The 26,680-nt window shown below is 35.6% G+C and overlaps 3 protein-coding genes across 5 annotated transcripts; 1 reads left to right on the forward strand and 2 right to left on the reverse strand.

The window, feature by feature from the left end:
• Positions 1-100: 100 nt before the first annotated feature.
• On the reverse strand, positions 101-11,367 carry LOC145204141 (uncharacterized). Its single transcript, XM_080076583.1, has 5 exons — positions 11,303-11,367; positions 3,840-3,974; positions 3,669-3,775; positions 3,180-3,238; positions 101-580 (listed from the first exon to the last, which is right to left on the reverse strand). The coding sequence occupies exons 2-5, from the start codon at positions 3,924-3,926 to the stop codon at positions 327-329; spliced, it is 507 nt and encodes a 168-aa protein (XP_079932709.1). The 5' UTR covers positions 3,927-3,974; positions 11,303-11,367; the 3' UTR covers positions 101-326.
• On the forward strand, positions 10,702-17,038 carry LOC145204143 (cytochrome P450 10-like). The gene is made up of 11 exons (XM_080076584.1): positions 10,702-10,837; positions 11,325-11,507; positions 12,061-12,230; positions 13,247-13,372; positions 13,770-13,845; positions 14,005-14,135; positions 14,398-14,540; positions 14,893-15,055; positions 15,745-15,871; positions 16,318-16,444; positions 16,699-17,038. Exons 1-11 carry the CDS (start codon positions 10,741-10,743, stop codon positions 17,036-17,038), a joined length of 1,683 nt encoding a protein of 560 aa, XP_079932710.1. The 5' UTR covers positions 10,702-10,740.
• On the reverse strand, positions 16,567-25,313 carry LOC145204138 (N-alpha-acetyltransferase 40-like). Of its 3 annotated transcripts, none has more exons than XM_080076579.1 (8): positions 24,751-25,313; positions 20,253-20,297; positions 19,800-19,850; positions 19,300-19,448; positions 18,486-18,641; positions 17,967-18,050; positions 17,825-17,902; positions 16,567-17,655 (listed from the first exon to the last, which is right to left on the reverse strand). In XM_080076579.1, the coding sequence occupies exons 1-8, from the start codon at positions 24,754-24,756 to the stop codon at positions 17,580-17,582; spliced, it is 645 nt and encodes a 214-aa protein (XP_079932705.1). In that variant the 5' UTR covers positions 24,757-25,313; the 3' UTR covers positions 16,567-17,579. The 3 variants fall into 3 exon arrangements, with proteins under 3 accessions (XP_079932705.1, XP_079932704.1, XP_079932703.1); XM_080076578.1 differs by lacking the exon at positions 24,751-25,313 and adding an exon at positions 21,573-22,441; XM_080076577.1 differs by lacking the exons at positions 16,567-17,655; positions 17,825-17,902; positions 17,967-18,050; ... (2 more) ...; positions 19,800-19,850; positions 20,253-20,297 and adding an exon at positions 20,911-23,861 and having other exon boundaries at positions 24,751-25,206.
• Between the last annotated feature and the right edge of the window lie 1,367 nt (positions 25,314-26,680).

The following is a 26,680-nucleotide window of genomic DNA, read 5'->3' on the forward strand; positions in this document are numbered from 1 at the left end:
TCCACATTTTAGACATGCTGAAAGCAATCCACTTTTTGGAGTGAACAAAACTTATGATATGATTCACAAGTGTCAAACAACAGTTTCGATTTGCCATAGGGACAGCAACGTTGTGTGTTTATTTTGTACAATTTGTTAGTAGTTGGTTCTCTGGAGGTATACCTATAAGTCAGTTGGTTCAAAACAAAATTAGGATGTATGCAAAAACTCCAAACATTTCAGTAAAACGTATCGTGGCAGCTTTTCCTATCGACGATAACAATTCCGTATACAACAACCCTTCATAAAAACCCAGCAAATACCCAAGCTGCCCAAAGTAAAATGGTTTAAATATAAAGTGAAAGACAACTGGTCGTTAGAGAAAAGCTCATTAGGATAAGCCAGGGATTGAATGCTCGGAGAGGTTTGGTACTTGAGGTAGGGGTGCAAATGACCCCCTTTGAGGTACACAATGGGTGGTGAAGACGGAAATAGGTTTCACCCAAGCACGCTTGAGTTCCGTTCACGCATGCACACACACCAGTTTCGCCTTCCACCGCTAAGTGGCGCCCTCGGCAAGGAATTCCGTTTTTGGTGTATTCTGGAGAGATAGAAGTAAAATAAAATCTTTACTTTTACTTTCCATTAAACTAAACAAGTGGTCCTAACCTAGGGTTCGCGGGCCTTTAAGGGTTCAAGAGTGTTCATGAATGCCAAGTTTTGTGAACAAAATCACGTTTTTAAAGTTCAATCAAAAATACTACCACAAAGTACAGTATCTTTTTCCAAACACTATAATCAATTCTGGTAATTATTTTTTCCGAATGCCCAACCCTTAGGTCAATTTTACATTATAAAAGTTTTCGTTACTACCAAAATACTGGAAACCATTGATAAAAACAGTCAATGTTCAAAAAGTCTGAGCACACATTTCGTTAGATTTTGAACTGACTGGGTATTGCCAAAAAATTAGCTAGTATTGCTGAAACAGCAAAGACTTTATGACATACATAAAAGATGTGGGGCGTTCAAACAGCATTTGTTCAATTGTAAAACGCATTGCAATGTAGTACACATTATTGCTTATCACTGGTTTGCGTGTTCAAGTCTCCGGAATACAAGGTTGAAAAAACCACAACTACAGCTGGGCCTGTAGACGAATGTTAAAATTTTCATCGTGTGTTGATTTGTATTCGACCGCGGGCCGACTACTACGCCAACAACTGATAAGAAACATTTTTTTTCGTACTGGGTATTTCCAACAACGTAGCGCCGAATCGGAGTTGTAAGTCGGGCCGGAATTTTCAGGTCTATTTCGGGCTTCAGTTTAAAACAAACGACCCAAACATGATGATATTTGTGTCATAATTTTACCATGGTGAATCCAACTTTCGGGCCTAATTTGTGTGTATAAAAAATTCGGGTTCGGGTTTTACATGAGTCGGCCTTGATTTGAGCCTAACTTCACGTTGACCACAGTGTCGCAATTTTACGTTTGGAAATTTACCTTTTGGGCCTAATACGGGTTTTTGTTGCAAAAAATACAGCATTCAGATTTAATAAAACAAGCTTGATTTTGGGTCTGTTTTACACTCATTTAATTTGTGCAGTAACCTTGGTTAATCTAACTTTTGGGTCTAATTAGACCTTTGTTGCATAAAAAATCGGGTTTGGCTGGATTTTTGTCTTGTACTTTCAGTCTCGGGCCAGGTTACAACTTTTCAGTTAAGGGTCTAAATCAGTTAAGGTTTTGGGCAGTACATGGTAAACTGGGAAGTAACGTACACCTCTTCTCGTTTAGTGACAATGGAACACACTGTGGTAATACAACACAATAGATTAGGATTTTCAGAGCTGGATTATGCTTTATACAAATACATTACAAAAAATCGTAAAAATCGACCGATACAAAGAGAGGGGATTTAAAAACAAGATATCAGCACGTCTGTTCCAAAACTGTTTCAGTTGGCCGTTTATGCGGTTTGTTAGTTACCAGCCACATGTGTGCTTGTTTAACCACGGTTTAATATGTCAAATTACGTCGTTTTACGGTGAACATGACAAACAAGTTGGCTACAAAGTTCCAACTTGTTGAACTACGTTTGTCAACACCACATCTCTCATAAGCCACATAAATGATCGATACGTTTGCCTAAGTATGTTTGCTTTAGGCTTGTTATAACACAGGCACGTTTTACTACATGTCAAATTCGCTGTTAAAAGCCTCATGTTTGCTTAGGGCAGGGGTTCCCAACCAGGGGTACTCGTACCCCTTGGGGGAATAGATTGAACATCAAGGGGTACGAAGATCCTTGGGCCACAGAGCACCATTTCAAAAAGATTTTACAGTACAGTTTTATTTTGGAATTGTAAATGATATTATTACTGTCTTTGCTTTGAAAAAAAACCCAATTATCTACAAATAATTGTTTCAAAACAAGCCTCATTGTCTCATAACAATGCAACAAATATCTCACTGAGAAGTGACAAACAAAATAACTGACATTTAATTTCTTTTTTGATTTTTGCATTTTTGTTTGAAATACCGCTTTAACGTTTAATTGAGCTATAAGATCAATTTGATTTAGCAATATATATCTGAAAAAATCCATCAGAAATTTTTGGGGGGTACGAAGAAGCCTCTGACCTGACAAAGGGGTACGAGCAGCAAAAAAGGTTGGGAACCCCTGGCTTAGGGTGAGAAGGGTATGTGTATTGTAAAACACTTGTACTCGTTGCAGGTGAATAATTGACCGATTAAGATATTACAGCTGCCATTTATCTTTACATTTACGTGTGAGGTGAAAAAAACATGTGTTATCAAATATTTTCGACAAGGATATAACATATGCAAACAACCAATTTTGAAGATTATTGTAACCATTTTTTTCAATGCATATTTAAGAGAATGTTCACAAATTCCGTGATCTTTAATACTTAATTTTACTGAAGTGCATTTAATCTTGTAATACATCAATATTCAAAAAGTAAGCTATTGCTGCCAGGCGTAATGTACAAACGAATATTGCTCTTCCAGCAGTTTATATTATAATAAAAACTGCTTGAAAAGCAGTAATCGTTTATTTAGCAATATTGTTTAACACTTATTATGAAACCATGATGAGATACTTAAAAGGAGAATTGGCATTTGCTTGTACGCCGTTTATGTGCAACTAAAAGTGAAATAGTGATTAAATTACCTTGTGGGTTTCGAGGGTTTTTCAGCGGACAATCTTCGGTTTCCTTTAAATTTCTTTTACTGTGAAAACGAAAAACAACATTTTTGCGATGGTAAGAACCATATCTGTGAAGTTAGACCAAGAAAAGTATTTGGACTACTATTTTCTAAACGTTTTTTTATCGACTTTATTTCAAAAAAAATACAGCTCGTTGAAATCGCCACAAAGCGCGAAAAACCCTTGACTCACAATAGGCACATATTGACCTGCAATTTGACATGTCAGCGTCTAATTTAGGGCTATGTTAATTGCATGCAATCCCCATGATGCCTGATGTGGGTGCAGGAATTGTCGCAAGCGGATTTTTGATTGCATTATAACAAACTAAATGCAAGCAATGCAACAATGTAAATTACGTTTAAGAAGCACTTGAATATATAAAAAACTCGCGTACCAGCCTTTAGGCCCTATACACCTAGAAGCAAGTTGAAAAATTGACAATGTCTTTACCTTTCTGGGTAGGTAAATCTACAGAAAGAAGATTTAAAACGCGGCAAAATCCTGCATTCTCCCCAAATAATAACTTCGTCGCCAATCTTCATTGAACAAGAAACTTTCTGCAAAACAATACCCTAGTAGTTGCAATAATCGAACACTATGCATGGCTACAGTTTCATGTACCTGTGTGGAGTTTGTATCCATACCGTATACTTTCCACTGCAGCAAAACCAGAATTAGCAGCACGAAAGACAACCAAAAATTTGCCATCACATCAAAGTCCAATATGTGAGTCCAAATTACACTTGCCTTTAAACCCTGAAAGAAAAAAAAATGCCTATTTAATGTCAGAACCAAATGCCTTTTACACGAAATCAAACAGGTTAAAAATTAAAAACCAAACAGCACATAAAAAATTTATACGTGTACTTTAGAACTGTATGTTCGCACTTGTTTTTCTAATTCAAAGCATCTGACGTATATCTAAAAGACCTGTAAGTGCTTAGAAGACGCCCAAAGGGCAACGCATTGAAAACCTACATTCAGCGTTATACTATCAGCTCCAATCTGTCACTGCAGAAGAAAAGGCAAATACTATAACAAGTACGCAGTGTTCCTAACCATATTACAGGTCATGTCTAAAAAAACCCATTATCGCTTTCCCACTAACAGCAAGGGGAGTAACGTTGTAAGAGATAAGGTAAAGCTGTGGGAAACGACATGTATTTGCAGCAGCGGTGAAAAACACAGGTGTCTCTTCGCTGAATCCAACCCCATGCAGAGATTGTGAAAATACATCTGGAACACGCAATGCCATGGGCTTAATGAATGTAGGAGGCGTGGTGATCACGTGTCACTTGTTAACAGCATAGGATGCATGTGTTATTTTTCGGGCCTGGCAGAAACAACGTATTTTTGGACAAGCTCGGTTGTTAAAGCAGGGCCCTGGAGAGAAAACGCATGTCCTGATGCTGAACATTTCCTGGCCCATTTGAGCACTGTTCATACCATTTGTATTAAACTGAGCAAAAGAATCAAAATGCTAAAGCAAATATATGCTGGGCAATTACAGCAACGCTTCTAGTAATTGCCAGTTTTAGTTTTGATATTCATGGGTCCCTTTAGACTACTCTGGGCCCTGGGGCGGAGCATACCTGGCTTGAGGCACCCTATTGTGGTAAGTCTTACTAATAGGCACCATCATGCTTGTGCTGCATAGAACGCTTGTTGTCGTATTGAAGGCCGGTAGACCTAAAAATCCCGGCATTAACTGGTCCGAGCGAAAACGTTCCCTTCAAATACGTGGCTGTTGTGCTCAGGGTCCGTGTCAACATCAAAAGTCTTTAGGTCCAGGATCAACATCAAAAGGGCACTAGGTATTTTTCATGGGGCTACGAGTTTAAGCCCTCAACAGTGATACCCACCAATAAACAACAACAAAAGAAACTTGTGTCAGTTTTGAGTGAGTTGTTGCCGTTTGTGATCGCCCCATATTTTCCTTCGTAATGTTCAGAGGTCTACATTTTTGTTGATGAGCCTTTGATCTATGGTTCAACACAAAGTCATGTGATACACAGAAGTTTTGTGATTGGTTCGACTGGGCCGACAGAAACATGTTTGGTGGCCCGATAAACGGATCAAGTTGGCACCTAATAAGCATGCAGAAACCTCTTTAATACTGTTATCAGTCCTAAAGCGTTCGTGTAGACATGCAAGAAGGATGAAGGCTCGTATTTAAATCACATATAATTAGCTTGCTTGGTTTGCGGTGAACAGTTTCGACCACGCTAACCCATTTATACAGAGTTGTAAGAACTGAATTACGGCCCAACCCGAAAAAAACAAGTCCTAAACCCAACTCAAAACCTTTTTTTCAAAAAACCCCCGAACTAGACCCAAAAGTTGGTGAAATTGTGTCACGAAAAATGTCGATTGTAAATTCAGGAACGAATCGAGCCCGTTGTATTAAAACATAAACCCCTGGTTCGCCTTACAACTTCTGTATAATGGTATTTATATTGCTGAGTTTGTTTCAGCAATAATTTTAGCCCAAACTAGGCCCACATTTAAAAAAAACATAAAGCCCGAATTAGTTCCGAAAGTTGGTGACACAAATGAGATCTGGCCCAAATCAAGTCCGTTTAAGTCAAACCAAAGCCCCAATCCGGCCCGGCCCCGAAAGCCCAACCCAACTATGCTTCTGTAACATCGTATTTGCATTGCTAAGTTTCTAGATATGTTTCAACAATATATTCTGGCGCCACAAGGACCAACAGTGGTGAAGTTTGGAGTGACAATACAGACAGAAGGGAAATAATTTATAGAAGCCTTTTCAGACGCTTATTTGAGCTGCAAACAGCAAACGTACACAACAGTACCGCGTGCCTCTCACGTCACAACACAGTGGTCAAATTTCGCTGAAAACGCAAATAGCGTAAATAATGTTCCGGTTAAGGCTTTATTGGTTTGTACTACACAACAGGAAAACAACAGACAAGGCTCGTTCGTAATTTGCGAGTAGTTGCGCCCAGGATATAGACAATGAATGTGTTTTTGAACCGTGAGGGCAAGTGTAGCAATTTCAGTTCAAAAGACTGCAAACAAACAGTTTTTTTCTCAAAGAAGCGCTCTTTAACATGGGTGCACGGTGAACCAAAACAGTTACAGGTGTACATAGGGTACCAAAAGGGGGTGCGAAGGGGTGAACCGAACAGTTATGTAAGTGTGAGCAATTGGCAGTGTGTGTATGATAACATTGCAACCAAGGCATCAAAGCAGTTTCGTTATTTTAAAAACTATCATTTCACATTTGCGTTTTTGAGCATAGCATTTTATTTTTAGGTGGGAAACCGGCGAAAAAAAACCTAATTGTTGCATTAATCGTAAGGATGCATGGAATCGCAGCATCAAATATAAAGAGTGGCGAGAAAAAAGGTTGAAGAGTAACGCCTGAAAGACAATAAACGACAATTTAATATACATTGGAATAAGTATTGGCCGTTTGGAGTACTTTTAAAGCCTTGTCGATAGTGATTTTATAATGTACGAATACAAATTTTGTTGTGATAAAATAGTTGTACAGTTTCATAGTTCGTTACGAACTATATATTGCAGTTAAGCTAATAGTCCGAAACTTGAGGTCTGATTTATAGTTTCAAAAGTTTAAAAAACGTACATTTCAATTTGACGGGTCTGCCTCGAAAGAAGTTTGTATATTTAGTCCAACGTTTTTGAAGTTTTAATCTTTGCCAATTTTCTGTCTATCTAAATTGCAACGAAACCCAAAATTTCGAAAATAAGCAGGTTTCAGGTTTTAAATTGAGGGGTGATAAAAAGTTCGAGAAAAAATGTTGCCAAGTCAAATACACGTAATATATATGTTTATCACGGCAATAATCTACAATCAAAATGTCATTTAGACAGCACTTATGAAACGTCTATGTTTGTTGGTCGTCTACAAAAAACGCATTATGCCAAAATTTATCAACGGTGCAGTCGTCTATAACCTGGATTTAGAAGGATACAGAAAAGATACAAAAGTGATTTTTATCAACAGTTTGCTCTAGAAAGCTGTGCTTTACAGTAATAACGCCGTTTGTGCAGTACACAGTAAACCTTGGTTAATCCAGACCCGTTTAGATCACAACATGTGTCCAGATTAGACGAAGACCTGGATCAACCGATGTCGATTAGTCAAAGTTTTACCACATTACAAATCATTCGTACCGCAAAAAAGAAAAAAATAGGTCAAAAATTTTGGCAGAACTGCACTTGTAGCGATAAAGATAAGCATATAATAGCCAATATTGTTTTACCCAAATCTATTTCACGCGTCTGCAGGCAATGATCGCCCATAAAAACACCATTAGATTTTCCGAAAATAGATTTACACAGGTTCGAAGGGCGTCAGATGTCATTAAGAAAATCAAAACAATGACAAATTATGAGGTTAAATAACTATTCCGGTAGACACCTCCCTAAATGATGACGTTGCCGCCGACGTCACAGCTTACGTAACACAACACTGTGACGTATCGCTGACGCTCGTTACGTCAATTTGCGTTGCGGTTTGAGGTGTTTTTGTCAATGAAACCGTTTTTTGTTGGTGTGTAAATTTCCCCTCATTATGTAGGCTTATATACTTCAGGGTGTATGTTGAAAAGCAATAGCTATTGAGTGTCTTTAAAAGTAAGGGCATTTGCAAAAAGGGTGTTTAGTTACTTGAAGATTGAGAGCTGTCATTATTATTCTACTGTTTGCCATAATTGGTCATCAATAACGATAGATGGATGAATTAGCTGTATGTTTCAAGTAGACTTAAAAAAATTAGAATATCAATTTATTTTGAAATTCTTATTGAATAAGTTACTGATGATACTTAATAATTAGAATATCAATTTATTTTGAAATTCTTATTGAATAAGTTACTGATGATACTTAATAATTGCGATTAGTCTTATACAAATGAATAAGTTTACAGTCTATTTATAGGATGTGAATTAAAGTTAAGCATACTTGTTGTACATTTTTGCACGAAGAGCTGAGAGCGCCGAGAGGGTATTTGTTTGTGTAACCTTCAGGTGTAGATTACTTTTAGGAATTTGATTTTCACATACCTTCTCAGTGGTTACTGTGTTATGTTTAAAACCTATAAAATAGACGATTTTTAAATGACTGATGTATGCATTTAGCGGTACGAAATCACCTTTGTATGCGTTTATAACAGCGCTTAGAAATATAAATTATTGTGCTGAGAAAAGGTAGCCGCTAGAAAAAACGAGTTTAAGACGGTTTAATGTGATACTCCGTACAGCGGCTATACATGACAAACACATTTTGTAACTTTTATTTGACCTTACAAAGCCGACAATCTGTGGGTAACCACGTATGCTCTACCCCATGCCATGCAGTACTTACTTGAACTCATAAAATCCTGAACTTATCATCAGTCAATCTAGTTTTAAGTACCATTCGTGGGCAAGTGCCCCGACAACAGGAATGTATATTAGTTTACAAAGCTTGTGCTGACAAAGGTCCACGATTAACACGTGTGTAAATAGCAACGTGTGTAAGAAGGCACTTGGACTTTTCTTAGTCAAGTGTTTGCATTGTATGAAATTTTGCCCATAAACGCACAACGACGATAGGCAATAAACCTTTTTTTTTTCTTTTTTTTTAACCTTTTTTTTGTTCAATTCAAGATCATGTGCAAAAAGGTTGCCGCTCCTGGGCTTGAATGGCTGAACTGCTCATTTCTGCACAAAAATCTGAGAAAATTATCCGCATTTTTTCGTCTGGTTGCAATAATCTCAGAAAGAATTTTCTTCTCAGAAAGAGAAAAACGTTGCAGCGTGCTTTGCAGATTTTAAACTTAGTCTAGCTTTGCACCATAAAACACGCTCTTGAAGATTTAAAAGCGGTTAGATTAGAATACTGCTGAAAGAGTATCAAAGATGCTATTGTGTTGCTAATGCTAATGTACTTATTAATACTGAAAGTATATAGGTAATTTTTAGCAACCTAAATCACAAAATCAGAACTTTTAATGGTGTTTTCGTTTGGATACCGTGCAAATAGTTGAATTGCAAAGCTGAAAGGTGTTTTTTTTTGTCAAAGCAAAAAACACGAACTTTAACGGTGTTTTGGGTCAACACCCAGGCCGCATTGGGGGAATGGGTTTTAATCAACCAAAACTTTTGCAAAACAAAAGTTATCGTTTTAGGACTATTTAAGCTATTTTCGTTTGAAGGTTGTACAACTGTTGAAGTTTCAAACGTATACAGTTGTTTTTTAAACGCAAAAATGTGAACTCTTTACCGTGTTTGGACTCAAAACCCAATACCTATAAGTTTCGATCAACCAAAAATTTTGCCATTTAGGGACTCAGTCTACGCAGGTGCAGCATGAATGCGTTGTAAATAACAGACCTGTTATGACAGGTGGAGTACACAAACCGCAACGACGTTTCCGTATTTTCACATAAAGTCGTGTAATTTGAGGCTCCGGTAAACCTCAAGACCAAAGCATGTAGTTTTAAACACCGCAAGATCGCTTTAAAATTAAACTCAATGACTGGAAACTTTGCACGCACACACACTTTAAATCGCTACTTAGATGTACCTTTCGTCTCTAGTGGCGTGAAATCACACCTTGAAGCTGATATAATAGCCTTGTGGGTTGTGGTTTTACGAGAAACGCATGTGTAATAAAACCTCGATAAAATTGGCCCGTATTGAAGTCGGCAAACATTTTTAAACTACAAAAAGTTGCCACCTAGTACAGGTGTACATGGGATGAAAAGTGCAAGGTAAGGTGTGTTTTGGGGTGGAGGAAGTCATTTGTACGGTCACTGCATGTTGTGGGCATTTGGTATGGTGTGTGTTTACAGTATAATCATCAGAAAAGTATATATGGTTTCTGACCTTTGCAAATATCATTTTCTGACCTTTGCAAATATCATTTTCTGACCTTTAAAAAGTCATTTTGAGATTTAACTACTGTAGTACAAAGTCAGCCAGCAATGAAAAAATACTTACAGCATATATAGGGAAAAACGTATATTTGAAAGCTTAAGGCAAGGGTATTTTACGAAGTCGTTATGACAGAGATTGTTCGTTTAATACGAAAGTCGTGTGCGTATATTTTAGCGAGTTTTGTGGTTACATTGTGTGAGGGTAGCAAAGTTGTAAATCAGACCGGGTTTTCAGGCTGGGTTATGGGCCTGAGTTTGACTAAAACAGGGCTTGATTTGGGCCTGACGTTATACAATCAGCCTCATTTGTACCGCAATTTCACACACTTTCGGGCCTATAATACAGGGTTTGTTGGTGTTTTGAAACAATATGTGTTTGCTATGGTTTGACTTTAATTTTAGACCCGTTTACGACTGTAAAAGTAAAACAACTAAATGTTAATCAAAAGTTAACACATTGTCGAAGGTATTCGTGCTTTGTTTAAAAAAAATAGCGTTCACGTCGGGTTTCGTACTTATATACATATGCATTGAAATCTATTTCTAATACTTTTTTGCAGGTGTAAGTGAGTCAACTTCGTATAGGAAACCATTTTTTAACCTTTTAATAACATGAACAGTGCACAGAGAGTGCTTCGACGTACGATAACGTCATGTCCTCACGTAAAACTGCGTAGCAGGGACAATCGAAGCAGTGTATCCAACGAAGGTAGGTCTTATACATTGCGTCGTGTGTGTAAAGTTTTTTGTAACCCCGTCATATACAACGCAGCATAAGTCGGTTCAAAAAGGTTGACAAACTGAAACTACCCTGTTTGGTCTTTTTTTGCATTTTTAATATAGGATGATAGTACACTGGTATTGATTTTTTCGGTTTTATCGTACCATACGCGCGTTTAGTACTTATTTTTTTAGTTTTTACACAGTCTTTACACATTAACATTGCCAAGTGTGTTTTTGTAAAACTGTGGAAAGCATTTAATTGGTTGTGTTGTTATGATTAAATTATTATTAAGGGTTTATTAGATATTTAATAGGACGTCAAAAGTCTGACCATAAGACATACAAAACCAACGAATTAAAAACAATTTGGATTCTGGACGCTAAACACACTTTATGGAGCGCATATATCTAAACATAACATACGATATGTATCTAAAACATAGAAACTAACCTTAGTATGTTCTTGTTTTCAGTTACACATGCCAAAATTATTCCACGAAGCTTTAGAGAAATTCCTGAGCCAAAATCCCTCCCGCTGCTTGGCACAGCCCTGGAATATTCCCCATTGAAAAAGTTTGACCCCTCGTATTTGGGTGAACACTGGGTGAAAAGGCATGAACAACTAGGACCCATCTACAAGGAAAATATAATCCCTGGTGAGCTTAACATATGCAAAAATACAAACCTAACATATTGTCAAGTTTATAGAGCTCTTTTGGCAATCGTATTTTACGAAAACACAATTGCCAGAAAAGCACTATAACCTTGATATTATGCCTGGCAGCAATAGCTTGTATATTAACATATTGTTTTCTGTAAAGAATAACGAGTGGCTCTGACAGTACAGCCTATATAGTCGTGCTATTTAAATGGGCCCATTGACCATAACATTAGGTATCTGCAGTTTACAGTTTGTTTTAAAATCAACAAATTTTATGCTGATGTTCGATTTTGTTTGGCCCAGGAGTCGGCCCAAATTGTAATGGTTATATAATGACCACATTGTACCCTGTTAAGGCACCAAGCATTAATCACACATACATTACAATTGTATAACCACATCATTATAAAACAGTTAATGTGAGTATGACAATTTGCCATTACATATTTAGCTCGAGCAATTGTATTCACGGCAAATTCACGGGTTCATGTATCGAACAACCGAGTTTAAAGTTTCTCAGTAACTAATAATATCTAATGTTTTAACAGGTGTCACTGAATACATAGTCTATTCGTCGTCACCCCAAGATACGGAACATATGCTGCGACAGGAGGGTGAATGTCCTATTCGTGACCCATTAGGGCCCCTACTTAAAGTAAGGGAACAAATGGGGGAACACCGTGGTCTCACTAATGCTAACGGCAAGGAATGGAAAAGGGTAGGTTCATTGAAAACGAGGCTATATAACGCAAACTTTGAAGGGTAGTAAATTTGCTTTTAACAGAAGTAGATTATAGTAAGATCGCTACGCAAGAATGTATATTGTTTCGATTTAAAAGGGTTTTGGTTATGTCAGTTATGCGAAACACTGTCCGGTTTTGCGATTTTTTCTTGTTTGAGGTCAAATCCTGTTTTCAATTTGGCCAATACTGAACTCACAAAATGCATAAGACATAACCTCAAAAAATGGAACCCACTGTTTAAGACACTAATAGTTACTATTCAGTTAAGGCAGGGGTCACCAAACTTTTTTCACTGAGGGCCGGATGAGTGCTAAAAATGATTCGCGCGGGCCGCATAGTCTACATGCCCTAGCGCCGTCTTTCCAAACTTAGCACGTGAGACGATTTTTTAGGTGCGTCAAGATATGTTCTTTCTACAATCCCATTCAAAAACTGGTCATGCGACTGTTAAACTGTATAATTAGTCTCATCTTACAATCAATGTTTGTATATTACTCCACAAGTGACAAAAGAAGGCACTTATTTGCGCACAATTAACACTTGTAGTCTTGTCTGTGACGTAACAAACTGGCTTTGGATCAATCCTGGGCGTTATAATCCTATGAAACTCGGTAATATTAATTCTGAATATCGCCACAGGAAAACTTTTGTAAGGTGGAGATTAACTTTTAATGTTACAAAGTTATCAATACAATTTAGCAAACCATAAATGTGGTTGCGGGCCGGATGAAATGACCTCGCGGGCCGGATTCGGCCCGCGGGCCGTAGTTTGGTGACCCCTGAGTTAAGGCAACAAACAAAAAGTCGTCGTTTTATGGTGATTTGGGTGTAATTTAAAGGCACTACGTTGCCAGTCACAAATGTTTGTTTACGTCGATAATAACGTCATTTACATAGGCAGGTACGTATAGTGTGTACCTTGGTTGACCTACTTTATGAAAATATATGTTTCTTTTTTAAAAATCAATTGAAGCGAAATTTTCTTTCACAGATACGAAAAATCATTAACCAACATTTTCTCAAAAACTCAGTTGTCTGGAAAGTTGCAGACGATCATTACAAAGTTGCATTAGACTTCGTTGAGTACATCAAAAATAATTTGGATTCAAATAATGAGGTATATAAAATAAAACTATTTTGAAGTGAATCACAGTACGCCAGGCCCGTTGAAGGTGTCATACTGAATCAGCCGATCACATAGCATTCCTATATGACAAGGCGTAGGCTAGTCCCGGAAAGACTCCTATCGAGGGTTCGAATCCCACCGCAGATTTCTCAAACCTACGTCTTGCCATATGGAAATGATTGGTGCTCGTTTTTAATGGGCCTGTCGTACTGTGATTAACTTATGAGTGTGGCGTGGTCACTGGTCTGCATACACGCTTCAGGACTGAACCCAGTTATGAATTTATGTTTATTTCAAAGTAAATGTTTTAATCAAAGTAAGAACCGTTACCCCCCAAAGTGCCAAATATCAACAGCAACAGTAATATTTATTTGTTAATTTTCTACAGGTTCCTGATTTCGATAAAGTATTGAACAGGTGGGCATTTGAAAGCACAGGAGTGTTTGCTTTGGACACCAGACTAGGTATATATTACTTTGTTTTATATTACTATTCTCATAGACATTGCTATAGTTATTGTTCTAATATATGAAAAACAAAACTCTGTCTTCTTATATTATTGTACAGTTGCAGAAAGCTGAAATTTTAAAACAAATGTTTAATGTTATAATGCACTTACCCAGGGGCCTTGGAGCAGAACATTTCACCAAAACTGCAAGAAATGATACATCACAATGAAATCATGTTCAAAAGCATGGGGAAACTTCTCTATGGTCTTCCATACTGGAAATATTGGAATACAAAAGAGTTGCAGGTGACATAGTAAACATCAATTAAACATGTTTAACAATTCAACTTCCATAAGAAACATCTGAAATAGAAACACTGTATTATTATGTAATAAATGTCATCAGGATAATATAATAGCACAGTGATTAAAAATAACACGAATATCTTCAAGCGAAATGTATTTATCTTTACAAAATCTTAAAGACCAATAATACAACATATTTTTCAAGAACTTAAATCAATAATTATAAAAAACACACAAATTTATTCCCCTAAAATGTTTTTAGAGGTTATACGAAGGCCACAAAGGTCAAATACAAGCAGCTCGGTATCATATGGTAAGAATCCTGGATGAATGCCGAACCATGAACAAAGACTCAAAATTCACAAATCTTGAGAGCATTCTGCATTCTTCCAAGTTGTTAAAAGAGTAGGTTATAACATACAGAAAAAAATACACATTTAGGCCATCTAGTTTAAATGTTGAGTGTAAACCAAATATCCCTTCATTTTTTCTCTGATACAAAAGTTTTAATTAAGAATACTCTGTAAAGCAGATAATTTTTTACTGTTGTAATTATTACTGTTGACAACGAAATTTTGAAAACAATACAAAATACTGACAAAAACATCATAATGTACACAAACCATTTTGCTGGCATTAAAAAGAATATTTTAACATACAATCTTATGTCAAGGCAAACCAATAACATGTGGTACTTACAAAGCTATATTCTTTGATAAAACCAACCAATTGTATAAAAGTATGTGTTGTATTTCAGGGAAAAACTGATGCTTATGACTGAGTTCCTGGTAGCTGGGATTGATACAACATCAAACGCTGTTGCGTTTCTGCTCTATGCACTCGCTACAAACCCTGAAAAGCAGGAGATTTTAAGAAAAGAAATCTATGAATTGGCAGAAAGTGGGCGAATTACTGGAAAGGTAAACATCTTAAAACAGTATTTTATCCAGCCTTCACAGAAAAATAGTTTATCAAAAAAAGGCTAATGTTTAAATTTGGACACGTTGGTTGACATATTGTGTAAAACTTTGGCACTAATACACAAATGTTGTCCAGTTATTGAAGGTGTTTCAACATTCCCCAGATAACAATGTCATCAAATTAAATTAATTGACTTCCTTTTAATTTATTCAAGTAAAATTTGGTACACAATCCACAAAAATTTAAACCAACATGTAATTTACATACACCAGAATTAGTGCCCTGCAAATGCCAACTTTCCAGTTGACTTTAATTATTTGTAGCAAGAAAACATTTGCATATTGGTAGTGTTTCCAGTTTGTTTTATTATTTATTTTAAACGATTACAAAACAACCATATAATGTTCCAAATATATGAGTAATATGACAACACACCAACTGGTAAATTTGATCAAATCATGACAGATTATTTTGTGATTTTATGTTTTACTTAAATATACTGACTTTCCCGACGCTCTGTACAGGTCATCTTCATCAGGGTAAATAACACAGTATTATAGGACGCAGAAACAAAATTATATTTGCCTGAAGAGCTCTATAAACTTGATATTATGCCTGGCAGCAATATTTATATTGCTTTCCCGTTTCTCAATTAAGTTATTGAAACTTGGAGTTGTGTATTTAACAGGATTTGTCTAATGCAAAATACCTGCAAGCTTGCATCAAGGAAACACAGCGCATGTATCCATTTGTGAGTAGCTCATCACGGAGATATCCAGAAGATATTGTGTTGTCTGGCCATGTGGTCCCAGCAGGTAATAAATTGTATGAATATTTTGTTCTAAAAATGGACAGTGTCAAAAGAAAATCACTCCATTTTTGCTTAAATGGTAAAAGTTTTAACTTGCCTAAATTAACACCAAGTCAACTTTTGCATCAGATAATTATGCTGCAAGATATAGGGATTAAAAATTATTTTAAGACACCTGCCAAGATATAACCTTTAAGGCATTAAGCATTAATTACTGATCCATTACAAATATAAAAATATATATATATAGTCAGATCATTACACAACGGATTATAGGAGAAGATAATTTGTGACAAATTCAATAAATTCTATATTTAAACCAATTAAGAGACCACAACTATGCAATTAAAGGAAAATTGCAAGATTTTTAGTTAAAGTTGCAGATTAATAGAGACATCATTGACCACTTGTCTATTCAAATGAAATCATTAAGTTTTTCACATTTTGCAGGCACTCATGTTCTTAATACCTCAAACATGGTAAATAGTAGAAATCCAAAATACTTTGATGAACCAGACACATTTTTGCCAGAACGGTGGCTAAGAAATCGATCTGTGAAAGAAAGACAAGGACAGAGGTAACAAACTTATAAAACTAAACCAGTAATTTAGTTACAAACCTTGTAAAGTAATTTTATGCTTACCAAGTTAAGTTGTTTGCCACTTGGCTCAATGAAACAAAATTCAAATAAACCCAAAATGCAAAACCAAACATTTTATTTCATGCACAAGGGTTGACACTAACACCACACAATAATAGAAAAGAGTTAGTTAAAACTGTTTGACATCTTTGCAACATCTACAATCTTTCTTGAACATAATAATGCTTCAGGTTTGTGATGTCTGGCCCTTTTGGACTTGGAGTTAGAATGTGTCCTGGTCGCAAGTTTTCCATGCAGGAGTTGCAGATGGCAGTGACGGCTATTCTGCAAAACTTCCATATTGAATACCACCACAAATCAATCAAGGTTGCATTCCGGTTGGTGTCATTTCCCAGTGAAAAGCCACAATTTAAATTTATCCCACTGGAGGAAAGTGAAAAGTGGGCTTTAAAGACTGATGCACAATCTTACTATGTTGGAAATAATGGAAATATACAAAGTGACAGTGAGGTGCCACAAGATGAAACTGACACTGAGGTGCCACAAAAAAGGTCCTATGCCTTAAAATAGAACACAGTTGAAAAAAAGTAACATTGGGATAACACATCAAGTGGTGGACCAAAATGAAAAAAGACAATGAGTAAAATGTTAAGTTCAAGACCATTTTGCAAGCCCTGTTACAAGCAAAAGTAGCGTTTTTTGAGATGTTAGTTTTCTTAACAACTTTGTGTTACATTTGCAATATACTAAAAACAATTTTCTGCACTTAATAAAGTACATACAATTGTTTGTTGCACAAAAAAAGATGTTAATACTTGCAGTGAATTATTTTAATTTTAGGTGCAATTTTTATTTATCAAAGTCACTTTTGTGTTTTTTTTATTCCTGAGATTGTTAATTTACACTGTTTTGTTTTATAATTGTAAGTTTTGTTTCATTGTTATTTTTTGAGATTTACTTTTGAAAAAATAAACACCACATATTTATCCCAATTTGAAAAAGTCCTGCTATCCTTTCATGATTTTGGGAGCCAATGACTGTGGAATTTCCAAACAAATCAGAACAATGTTTGTAATTTCATCCAACTCCCAAAGACACTAAGTCTAAATGTTCAGTTTCTTTGTGTAACTGATTTGCTGATAATTTCATAACATTCATCCAATGGACTAGTATCATCAGTGGTATATCTGGACAAAAGAAAAACTGTCAATGTGATTTATAAATTACAAAAATCATGCTGTTAGACAATTTCAATAAGCATACAGTTGCCGCATATTTTGTACAAAGTATTTTTTTAATATAAAATACTATATAAATGACCAACCCAAAAATAAGTTCAAAATAAATAAAACCCACTTTAGTTTTTCAATGAAAAAGTTCCTTGATGCAGTGTTAGTGTGAAGAACAGTTGCAACTACTTTGTGCATTTGGTATCTGTCAATTTGAGATTGTAGAAATATTGTAAAAATAAATTAATGTATTTTGAAAAAAAAATTACCTGATCGCAAACAAATGTAAAATTTGGATCAAAAACTTTCCCAGTCCCTTTCGCTGAACTGAATTGATCAGCTGTATCTCATAACTGCAGATTTTTATAACAAGAGTTAAATGATACAGTTATGCCACAAATTGTTTGAAACTTGACACATAACTACATTAAAACTAGTACCTTTGTGAAGACCCGAAATGCACAAGTTGTCAAAGAAAAAGTATTTATTTTTTACCCAATGGCCAGAAAAAATACGATAAAAGAATATGTATAAAATAAATACAAAAATTATCTGTTTGATCAGGAATAAATTTGTGGAAATGACACAATATGCAAAATTTATTCCCCAAAAAATATTGAGTATAAGTAAATCCGGTTGTTTGGAAACATTTTAATCGCATAATCCAAAAGGTTGGCAAGTTTGTGATGCAATTAATCAAATCTGTCTGTTATGTTCATTGCCTACTTTCAAATTACGACACTAAACAAATTGGTTTTATCCCTATACAGACATTTTTGTTTGCTTACCAATATACGACAGGTTCTCCAAAATCAAGATCAAACCGAAAACTGGTGAAAGCAACAGGTTTTTTGTTTTCATCAAAAGCAACCAAAAACTTGATTCGATCTTCTTTCAATTCTTTTAGTTTTTCCTTGTCATTCCATCCCCAATTACTTTCATACCTTAAACAAACAAAAATACCGTCAAACTGGGCATGTTGAAAAATACCCTTAAAACAGGTAAACTCTGAATTTTCTATCTTGTTTAAGACATGTTCTAAAACATATTTTATTGTTAGTAATTTACTAAATGGTACAACAGAATATTAAATGTAGAGAAAGAAAAATAATCTACTAAATTGAGAACAGAAGTAGTGTAGACACATTTGGTTAATTACATAATCCAGTGGTTCTCACACTTTTTTTTTTGTGACGCCTCTGATAAAGTTTTCTTGACTTGCGACGCACCAGCAAATAAAAGTTAATGAGGAAACTGATTATTAAAGTTGTGTTTATTGATACAACAACAAAAAGCCACGAAACAGGACTATTCTGTGACACCCTTGTAAAATTGAAACGACGCACAAGGGTGTCGTGACGCACAGTTTGAGAACTACTGACATAATCTATTTAACAAAATAGAGAATGTAAATTTAAAATGTAGCCATTGGTGGAAAAAAACTGTTAGGATTGCATAACCAGCTTAATTCTACAAAAAAGCTAGATAAATTGGTCATGGGATTAACCTGATTAGCCTGTATTTCATAACCAATTTTAATTTAAAAGCAATTTGCATTTAATATGTACTAAGCACATGTGACGATAGTTAAGGCATACTTACTGATTCTGCATGTTTTCCTTTGTGAGTAGAAATGCCCAATTCAAAATATCAGGATCCAAGTTTGCGGAAGTAAAACATTCTAAATCCAAATTAAGACCATTTCTTGTGAATTTTTTAAACGATACAAAATCTTTCAAAACATCTTCCACCTGCAAACCAAATTGAGAAAAGAAATTAGAATCTTACTGAAAAATAGATTTTTCATAACTAATAATGCTGATGGTTAGCGCAACAGCTGCTGTGGGTTCTAATACTCTCTGGGCCGTTTTTGTTTTTCCTGAGCAAAAAACTTATGTGACATTGCCCCAACCCAATGGAACCGGATGGGTTGAACTAAATTGATGTCACCCACTTCCCATGTTAAAAAATAAAAATTACCCTACAAAATTGCAATAGAACAGACAGCTCAGCATTGGGTCTCATTGGGAGGCCTTGTAGGCATTGTCAAACCCCCAAGGAAAAAAGGTTTCACTTTAATAGCTTCAAGGTTCAATACTTACACGATCTGCCTCGTCCACTAGTTTCCAATATCGATCAGTTCTCTCTGACTCCTAAATTAGATCATAAACATTTGTGGACAACAAGTACTAAATAGGTTTGAAAATATATGATAATAGTACTGCACCAAAGTTTCAGTCTGTTTTAACAGCTTGAATTGCCTTTTATTATAAATTTAGTTTCAAACCAAGTTATTTTTAAAGTAATATTACATATGCTACATTGATGTTTTGTCTTTATGTTAATTTTTTTTTTGCTTAAACATAAGTTTCAAAGTTTGTCAAAGCTGTACAATTAATGATTTGACAGAAAAGCAAAAAACACCAAGATGTTATATTTTAATTTGAGCAACTAGCAAAGTAAAATTTATGATTTCTTTTTTTGACTTTAAGAGGGTAATTCTGCATTTATTTGACCTTTATGCAACATCGCAATGTTTTCACTAACAAAAATACCTCCTTTCTTTTCTGCTTCTTGTCTTTCGCTTTGGCAGATTTTCGCTTAAAAATAACAAGATAGTTAGTTATTACCGAACAAGCATTTCAAAGCTAGCTAACTTTCTTTCACATATTTTTACTTGGGCAAATCTATATCTATAAATCCAATATGTTTAATGTATCTTCGCCACTAGGATATATTACATAGAAATATGGGCAATTAAATAATCAGATAGCCGAGCTTTTTATGCAATTAACTGGACAATGCACTTACCCACGCAGTTTTGTTTATAAATGGCTATGTTTGGGATTTACGATTCCCATACAATTCAAATAACTATACCAGTGGTTCTCAAACCGTGCATCGCGACGCCCTGGTGCGTCGTTTTAATTTTCCAAGGGCGTCACAAAAAAGTTTTGTTTCGTGGCTTTTTGTTGTTGTATCAATAAACCCAACTTTAATAATAAGTTTCCTCATTAACTTTTATTTGCTGGTGCGTCGCAAGTCCAGAAAAACTTGTCCAGGGCGTCGCAACAAAAAAAGTTTGAGAACCACTGAACTATACCATTACCCAGATTCTTCTCTAAAATTTTATTTTCTTATTTCATTGTTAAATTATATATTTGACTGAAATTGTATTTTCTTCTGGTGTAAACTGTTAAAGTAACGAACCGGTTCTAGGTACAACTTTACATTGCTGCTTTTATTTTAGTGTTAATCCACAAAACAATCAAGCAATACACTCACAGCAAGCTCATTTGACCATTACCACACATTTACAAACTACTACTAAATCAAAGTTACAAAGTTTACTTGTAATTTTGTATGCAGACACATCTACACAAGTGTGATAATTATGAAATGTTTTGATTAATTTGCTCAAGTAAGTTTTTTTTTTAAATATGCTACAATCTTGAAGGCTGTTTAAGTAATGTTGTTTCAATAGAGGTGACAAGTTGAAATGTTTACAGGTATATTCATTTTGATTTGCAGAACATTTGAAATCACCACCAGATGTGAACTTAAAACACACACATTGTTTCTGTTGTGTTTCACCATGCAGATTTGGAAACACAATATTGGTTATGTGGTAAAGAACAATTCTCTTGAGTATAAACAATTTTGCTTATGGTTCTTGCAATTCTTTTTTCGTCACTGTTTTTTTTCCTGTAACCCATAGAAATACTTCACCTTGTGTAAAGAGAATTAAAAAATACATTTGACCATTACAAATAAAAGAATGTTTTACAATGTCATTGTCGTCCAAATGGGATATTATTTTAATCTAGACGAGGTTTCAATTCAGAATTCCCATATTTCTCTATTGAACAGCTTACCCAAAGCTCTCCTTTCAAGACAATCATTTCAGTTTAAAATATCAGTCTGAGTGAAAGAGAAATGTGAAAAGTTTAAGAAAAAAGTGAAGTGTCGATAATACTGTCAACAACATGACACATGCAAGGTTACAGAGTCTAAGAAAAAACATTTTCATTAAAGGCAAACTTACTAGATGTAAGAATTTTCAGAATTGAAGTTTTTATGTGAGTTCTAAGTATGTAATTCTGCTCCAAGGGTCAATGTTTCATTGCTTTCAGGCCATTTTATAGCAAAGTTTTTACTATCTTGTTAAATAAAGTTTGAAACTAAAATGGGGTTAAAGCAGTGGTGGGATTCAAATTTTTTGTCAACCGGTTCTATCACAAAAGTCTTATTTTTCAGCCGGTTCTGTTACAGAAAGTCATAGTCACAAAAGTAATATCTAACCAGTTCGCTGATCTCATAAAATTTCATGAGACGGTTCTATAGAACCGGTGCAAACCGGCTAAATCCCACCACTGGGTTAAAGTCATAGAAATCCCAGGAGTTTATAGTGAATGTGTGACCTTTTACTTTCTGACTCTGCAACCCTGTACACATGCAGAAAAAAAGTGAATAAATAGGACAAAAGACAATAACAAACCAACGAACAAAAGTGGAAAAGAAGAAGAAATGACACAAAAAACAGGGATGTAGTACAAATGTACAATGTGCATGTAGGTACCAAAACAGTTTGTCAATAAAATGCATTGCAGGCGAGCACTCAAGTGCTTGTAGAAAGCTATGTAAAGGCTAATGTGCTGGCAGCAATTATAGATGTAAGGCAGCGAAAATCTGGCAAAATTACAGTTTGGCAGGATATGTTATTAGTCCAAGTTATGTCAAGTGATGTTAATTTACAACTTTTTGAAATAGTTGATATGATGGCTTGAGTTTCTTCTCAAACATCTCTTGGCAGCCTCTGTCATCACTTTCTGGTCAAATGAATGACCACAGGCAACAGCAACCCAATGCTTATCCAGACCAGATTTCTGGTCAGACTGTCGCCGTTGTCTGGTACGAAACACCAATTTTTTCCCACGAGGCGATACCTGTCTTTCAACAATAGTCTTATTGCCAACCAGTGCACTGTACTCAATATCAGCAGTTGTGTTATTGGTCGAAACACGATCATTGTATCTGTGCAGCCGCTCAGCCAGTAAACTATCAGTGGGTATGTTTGCTGTTGGCTCTTGCTCAAGCATTAGCGCTTTTCTGGCAGTCTTCTGTGAGCGTTTTCTGTTCATTGTTCTGAAGCGACGAGCAGGCCAGTCAGGGCCAACAGGTGAAGGCTTCTTAAAACATGGTTCTCTTTCTGGGGACAAAAAGCTGTCATCAAAATGCTTTGAATCTTCTGTTAATTCAATTTCTTCTTCCATAGATGATGGGCATTTGAATGGTGTTGGAGTCCTTGGTGTTGATTCATTGAGGTATTTACAAATCAAAGGTGTTTTATTTCCTTGGTTTTCATCAGTTTTTGAACTTTTTGGTGTTGATTGAAACGGAACATCAGAGTCATGAAGAGAAATGGACAAAGTTGGTGACCATGGACATTGTTTTTGGAAGCTTTTTCTTCTTGATCGAGATGAAACTGGTGTGGAAGTAAGGGAAGGCGGTGATAGTGGATCAGTAGTATATGAGCAACCAATGCCACTGTCCTCAGATTCAAGTACTGAACTAGATGCAAACGACAATTCTTTCACTACACCACAGGAAGATGCATCACTTACTAAATCCCCAGAACTAGTGTTTAGAAATCTCGAGGGAGAAAAGGACAAGGTTTTTATTGGTGAAACTAGAGGTTCGTTTTTCCTTATCTCTTTACGATTATGCTTTAGTATGTTTGGGCATGGTAGTTTTTTGGGGATGTTTTCTTTCGCGTCTGAACAACTTTCTACTTTAACTGTGATAGCAGAAGCTTCTTGAAACTGATTTGTCCGGACTTTTAGGGCATTGGTATGCATGTTGAATCTTTGAAAACTTGATATGCCACACAGAATAGGTTTAGGTATGTTGAGTAGTTTTGTCGTCCCTTGAGAGTCAGATAACAGTTTATTTGTATGTACCACTGTTCTAAAGTTTGGTTTTTGATGACTGGTTGATGTTAGGCTTGTAACATCCACGAAACTTTTGCTTGAGGTAGAGTTAAAAGAGCAATCGAAGCTGTAAAATCCTTCATCAATTGTGGTGTCGCAAGAAGTTTGAGCAACGTCACCATCGCTTTCCATTACAACATCAAGTTGGGCTCCATTCAAAGACAATGGCTGTCACTGCAAGCAAAGAAATGAAAATTATGTTTGGTGACTATGATCTACTACAAAAAGCATCTTGACACAAAATTCCAATTAACACCACGAAACATGTATTTTCATTTCTAAGCTTGCCAAGTGAGAGCCATAAAAAAGCTTGTCGTGGCAATGTATGTGCTGTTGTTGTTGTTAAACTAATGAAAAAGTCTGGTTTGAAGTGAAATCATGCCTACAGTAGCAGTTTTCCAGTGATTATTGTTCTCTACAGCTTGTTTACTATTTTATTGTTTTACTATTTTATCGCTTTTTATGAGTGTTTTTCGCTCACAGGAACTGAAGATGCCACAAACATTTGGTAAAGTATATATATATTCTGTGAAAATACTGCGTACAATAGTTTATTCTGTTTGGTTTAGGGTTTTATACACTTCTGTTTGGTTTCGGGGTTGTTTTTATATTAAACTGCCGATTTAATGTTATTTATGTGTACACATAATTTAAAGTTGCTTAGAGGCTCATTTCAAAATTTTCTCTAATGCACTACAAACCTTACTATCTTTTTCTAATCCACCTCAGTGTCAATAACACTGGGGTCTTTTTTAAAAGTGAAAATGTACAAAACAAACAAAAATATGTTAGTTTCTTTGTAGAAAAGGAAGGAGATATAATTGCCTTTCCACAGTTTCCATAAAATTAATACTGTCACATGGTTATTGTTGTTTATTTTCAAATTAAATAGAATGTAAAACAACTTATCAAAAACTCAAATACATAAGAATGTCTTGTAACGCAAATTGAATTTGTTTCTTTTAACATAATATTTCCAAATTGCAAATCGGCGTTGTTGAATTAAGTTAACTAATAATCACATGACACACACAATATTAATTCAAAATTTAGATAAACTTACCGGCATTATTCGTTGCAAATTTCAGTGTTTTCCAATCAATAATTTAGCTAACGTTTAGCAAAAAACATTCGCCAAACGCCTATTTTAAACACAGATCATTAACACAACGTTAAGATAAAAGTGCAAAAACACTCGAAATCTGTACAACGAAATTTCCTGTCCAGTACCCTTCAATAAAAACACTAAAAAATGTTCGGCTCATGAAGTTGCACGCCTCGGTTTGATAAGATCCAGTGCGTCGTTGCAAAAAGGAAAAAAGTTAACCTCATTTAACACGATTAAGTGTTCTAAATTAGGGGAACTAAAAACGAGGCAGATGGCAGCAACGGTCCTTCCCGCAATCATCAACAATACATATATTGACGCATACGTGGAAAAAAGGCCGTTGTATTTCCCGCGCCGACCAGCTGTCCTTTTGTTTCTCCTTCGACGCAGCTCAATGTCGTTATTTTCACATCGCTTCGACGCAATACGTAAATCGGTTTTTGGGGTGTGTCGATTTGTGCGATAAAGCAACATGACCTTAATATCACACAACGACTGTCTCCATTTTATTGACAGACAATGTTATTGCATGCTTGTGCAAAATAGAGATTTTTACCACTTTAATTGCACACACAAAATATCAAAAAAGGTCTCCAACACCGCCATTTTCGTTGTTGATGAATTCGTAGTATTTTTAAGGTTTGTGAAAACACGAACAAACTACACAGTAAAATAATGTATAGCGATCTAGGGGGAACCAGAATGGTACGCTTTACCTAATATCTGTGCCTCATATAGTGGCGTAGGCAGCCGACTATTTTGCGTGGGGGCAAATAGTTTGTAGTCCCATATCGTTTGCTTTGATGGCGCTAGGCGTAGGATGTGTTTTTACCAAACACGTGGTTTCCTAACCGGGGTTTTACGTGACCTACAAAACCCTGATCTACTTTTTTATGTCTGAATGAAAATAAATATTGTAGACTTCGACTTACAAGTTGCAACTCGGTGATAACAGTTATTTTTGGCAATTTATGTATTCCCTTGTTTTCTTTCAAAACTCAGGAGAGAAATTTACTGTAATTTGTATAGGCCTATGTGGTTTGCAAATAGACACTTTTTAGCGCTGGAAATATAACCCGTAAAGTTGGTACAAATATTTCTACATGTTTTCCAATTCTAAATGATCGTTGTATGATTTTACATCTACTGTTGTAAGCTAGGCATATATAGTCTATTAGGGAGGAATAAAAGCGTTTTAAATGTTAAGGCAGGAATTCCTCGAAAAAGGTTAGAACCGCTGCTTCAAGCAGAAACAAAAGAAAAAAAATACTGGTTTCAATTATGAAATTGTAAACATTTTTCAATTCATTAATGGTCTGATACAAAACCACATAATATGTCTCAATAAGCAACTTAAAAAACTTGGGAGGGGCCATGGCTCCTTATTAGCCCCCTTTTATTCAGGGACCAAAAAAGATTCATAAGTCCTTTTGATATTGTTTCTGCCTACCGCAGTTTATGTCAAACCAGATCAACAAGGCTCCTTAGATTCAGACTTGAGCCTTTGACACGTGGTGAATTGACCGCTAGGCATTTGTCTCTTTTAGCAGGTCACTGAAATCATAGCAGACAATGTCTGTACAAATTAATTGCACCGACTGGGCAGATCATGAGACACTATTTTACCAAATAAATAGTTCTGTCTTTGACAATCCGTAATGCCTATACAGTTTGATTGGGCGAGTAATATTTTAAAAATTCCAAGATATCCATTAAAAGTGTCTAAAAATAGATAGCAAGTAAAATATCGGAAATTGTCACAAGTTTTAGTTTGATGTCAGCGAAGGTCGTAATCGTGCCTCATTGTGCTATTTGTTGCACCTGAGGCAAAGTCACATGCAAAAAATGGACGTAGGCCTACTGGGGAAACCAATCTTTTTTTTGG

Source organism: Phallusia mammillata, chromosome 8 (genome assembly GCF_965637545.1).
Source record: "Phallusia mammillata chromosome 8, kaPhaMamm4.hap1.1, whole genome shotgun sequence".
Lineage (NCBI taxonomy): Eukaryota > Metazoa > Chordata > Ascidiacea > Phlebobranchia > Ascidiidae > Phallusia > Phallusia mammillata.

Bases quoted from the DNA above. Each gene is read 5' to 3' on its own strand.
- LOC145204141 (XM_080076583.1), bottom strand. From the start codon at position 3,926: ATGGCAAATTTTTGGTTGTCTTTCGTGCTGCTAATTCTGGTTTTGCTG. The intron at 3,239-3,668 runs GTAAAGACATTG...TCGTTTTCACAG, and splicing joins AGATTTACCTACCCAGAAAG to TAAAAGAAATTTAAAGGAAA. The intron at 581-3,179 runs GTAATTTAATCA...CTATCTCTCCAG, and splicing joins AAACCCTCGAAACCCACAAG to AATACACCAAAAACGGAATT.
- LOC145204143 (XM_080076584.1), top strand. From the start codon at position 10,741: ATGAACAGTGCACAGAGAGTGCTTCGACGTACGATAACGTCATGTCCT. The intron at 12,231-13,246 runs GTAGGTTCATTG...TTTCTTTCACAG, and splicing joins ACGGCAAGGAATGGAAAAGG to ATACGAAAAATCATTAACCA. The intron at 16,445-16,698 runs GTAACAAACTTA...ATAATGCTTCAG, and splicing joins AAAGAAAGACAAGGACAGAG to GTTTGTGATGTCTGGCCCTT.
- LOC145204138 (XM_080076577.1), bottom strand. From the start codon at position 23,819: ATGGAAAGCGATGGTGACGTTGCTCAAACTTCTTGCGACACCACAATT.